The sequence below is a fragment of the Nicotiana attenuata genome, unplaced genomic scaffold (assembly GCF_001879085.1).
Source record: "Nicotiana attenuata strain UT unplaced genomic scaffold, NIATTr2, whole genome shotgun sequence".
NCBI classification, from domain to species: Eukaryota; Viridiplantae; Streptophyta; class Magnoliopsida; order Solanales; family Solanaceae; genus Nicotiana; species Nicotiana attenuata.
In genome coordinates, this window is record NW_017671717.1 from 111,936 (window position 1) to 113,958 (window position 2,023).

At 35.3% G+C, this 2,023-nt stretch overlaps 1 protein-coding gene across 1 annotated transcript; it reads left to right on the plus strand.

Annotated features, from left to right (window-relative positions):
• Positions 1-243: 243 nt before the first annotated feature.
• Positions 244-1,699, plus strand: LOC109209837 (lignin-forming anionic peroxidase-like). The gene is made up of 4 exons (XM_019373182.1): positions 244-499; positions 599-790; positions 979-1,144; positions 1,253-1,699. The coding sequence occupies exons 1-4, from the start codon at positions 272-274 to the stop codon at positions 1,639-1,641; spliced, it is 975 nt and encodes a 324-aa protein (XP_019228727.1). The 5' UTR covers positions 244-271; the 3' UTR covers positions 1,642-1,699.
• Positions 1,700-2,023: the final 324 nt, after the last annotated feature.

Sequence of the window (2,023 nt, forward strand, 5' to 3'; positions counted from 1 at the left end):
AAAAACTAAAAGTAAAATGCTTCATAGTATTTTATGTAACCAAAGACCAAGTCAAACTACGGAGACAAAAGCTATAAATAACGCGGATAATAATATTGGCAGCCAATAGTGACCCACTAGCCTCAAAATTACGTGTTTCATTTGCCTTAAATATTTCATTGCCACATTCCCTCTTCTATCACCTTCACTACTTCCAATCACAAAGCTAATTTATAAGTTTCTATTCTTAGTTTCTTGACATCATATCACCATATATTGCAATATTTTCAAAATGATGAGTATTTCAAACAACTCTTTTGCAGCCATTGCTGCTATGTTTTCTCTTCTCCTTATATTCTCCAGCATGCAATGCCATGCACAACTTTCTTCCACATTCTATGATCGCACTTGCCCTAATGCTCTCAACACCATCCGTACAAGTGTTAGACAAGCAGTGTCACGTGAACGTCGCATGGCTGCATCCCTCATTCGCCTTCATTTCCATGATTGCTTTGTTCAGGTTGGTTAAATACACATTAATTAGTATGTTTCTCTATTTACTTCAAGTTAAAATTATTAACGTGATTACATATTTACTAACTTGTGGTTTTAACTATAGGGTTGTGATGCTTCTATCTTACTTGATGAAACTCCTACTATTGTTAGTGAGAAGACTGCCTTGCCAAATCTTGGGTCAGTTAGAGGCTATGGTATTATAGAAGATGCCAAAAGAGAGCTTGAAGAAACATGTCCAGGAATTGTATCATGTGCAGATATACTTGCCGTTGCCGCTAGAGATGCATCAACTCTCGTAAGTATTCGTAGTTTGATTTTCATTTTCTTCACATTATAATCAAACCTCTCTATAATATCCATGTTTGTTCTGATATTTTTTGGGTGTTATAGAGAAAACTTGAGATTTATAATGAATGGTTGTTATAAAGAAGTCTGACTGTATATCAAACTAACCAATACATTATGTTAATAAATTACAATTAGGTTGGAGGTCCATCATGGGCGGTGAAACTCGGAAGAAGAGATCCAACAACTGCAAGTCATACTCTTGCTGACACTGATCTTCCTGGTCCATTTGATCCTCTTAATAGGCTTATTTCTAGCTTTGCATGTAAAGGACTTAGCACAAGAGATATGGTTGCTTTATCAGGTAAAAACTAATCAAGTTATTATATATTGAACATATATAAAATATTTATCATATACTTGTACAGATAATGAAGAAGAAGTTCTAATGATTTAAACTTTGTAATTGTAGGAGCACATTCAATAGGCCAAGCACAATGTTTCCTTTTTCGCGATAGGATTTATGGCAACGGAACAGATATTGATGCTGGATTTGCTAGCACAAGAAGACGTCAATGTCCTAAAGAAGACCAAAATGGAAACCTAGCTCCACTTGATTTGGTTACACCTAATCAATTGGATAACAATTATTTCAAGAACTTGAGGCAAAGAAAAGGTCTTCTTCAATCAGATCAAGTCCTTCTTAGTGGTGGATCTACTAATGATATTGTTTCTGAATATAGTAACAGTCCTCGCGCATTTGCCTCTGATTTTGCTGCTGCTATGATTAGAATGGGAGATATTAGTCCCCTAACTGGTCAAAATGGGATCATAAGAACTGTATGCGGCTCCCTAAATTGATCATTCAAAAGCCTAATACATTATTGTTTCCAAGTGTATTTGTATTCATTTGATTCTTTAATTCTCTATGTAACGTTTCAAGAATGAAATAAATTTGAAGAAATCCATCCTAGCTTCTACTGTAAATCACATGCAAGTGAGAGATAGAGAGAAGAAGTTGAGAGAGAGGAAGAAGAAGAAGAAAAATATAACTGTTCTATTGAAATGTTACAGTAGGGGGTCGTTTATATCGTTGGTTTGGTTAGTGGTTGACAGCTGTCCCACTAACCACTTGACTAACACTCATTATACAATATAAATATACATTTCTATATCTATATACGGCTATGTATTCAATACTCCCCCTCAAGCTGGAGGGTGAAAAGGATCAAACACTCCAAGC

Excerpts from the sequence above, each read along its gene's own strand:
- LOC109209837 (XM_019373182.1), top strand. The coding sequence starts at position 272 with ATGATGAGTATTTCAAACAACTCTTTTGCAGCCATTGCTGCTATGTTT. Across the intron at positions 791-978 it reads CTAGAGATGCATCAACTCTC|GTTGGAGGTCCATCATGGGC; the intron begins GTAAGTATTCGT and ends AATTACAATTAG. Across the intron at positions 1,145-1,252 it reads AGATATGGTTGCTTTATCAG|GAGCACATTCAATAGGCCAA; the intron begins GTAAAAACTAAT and ends TTGTAATTGTAG.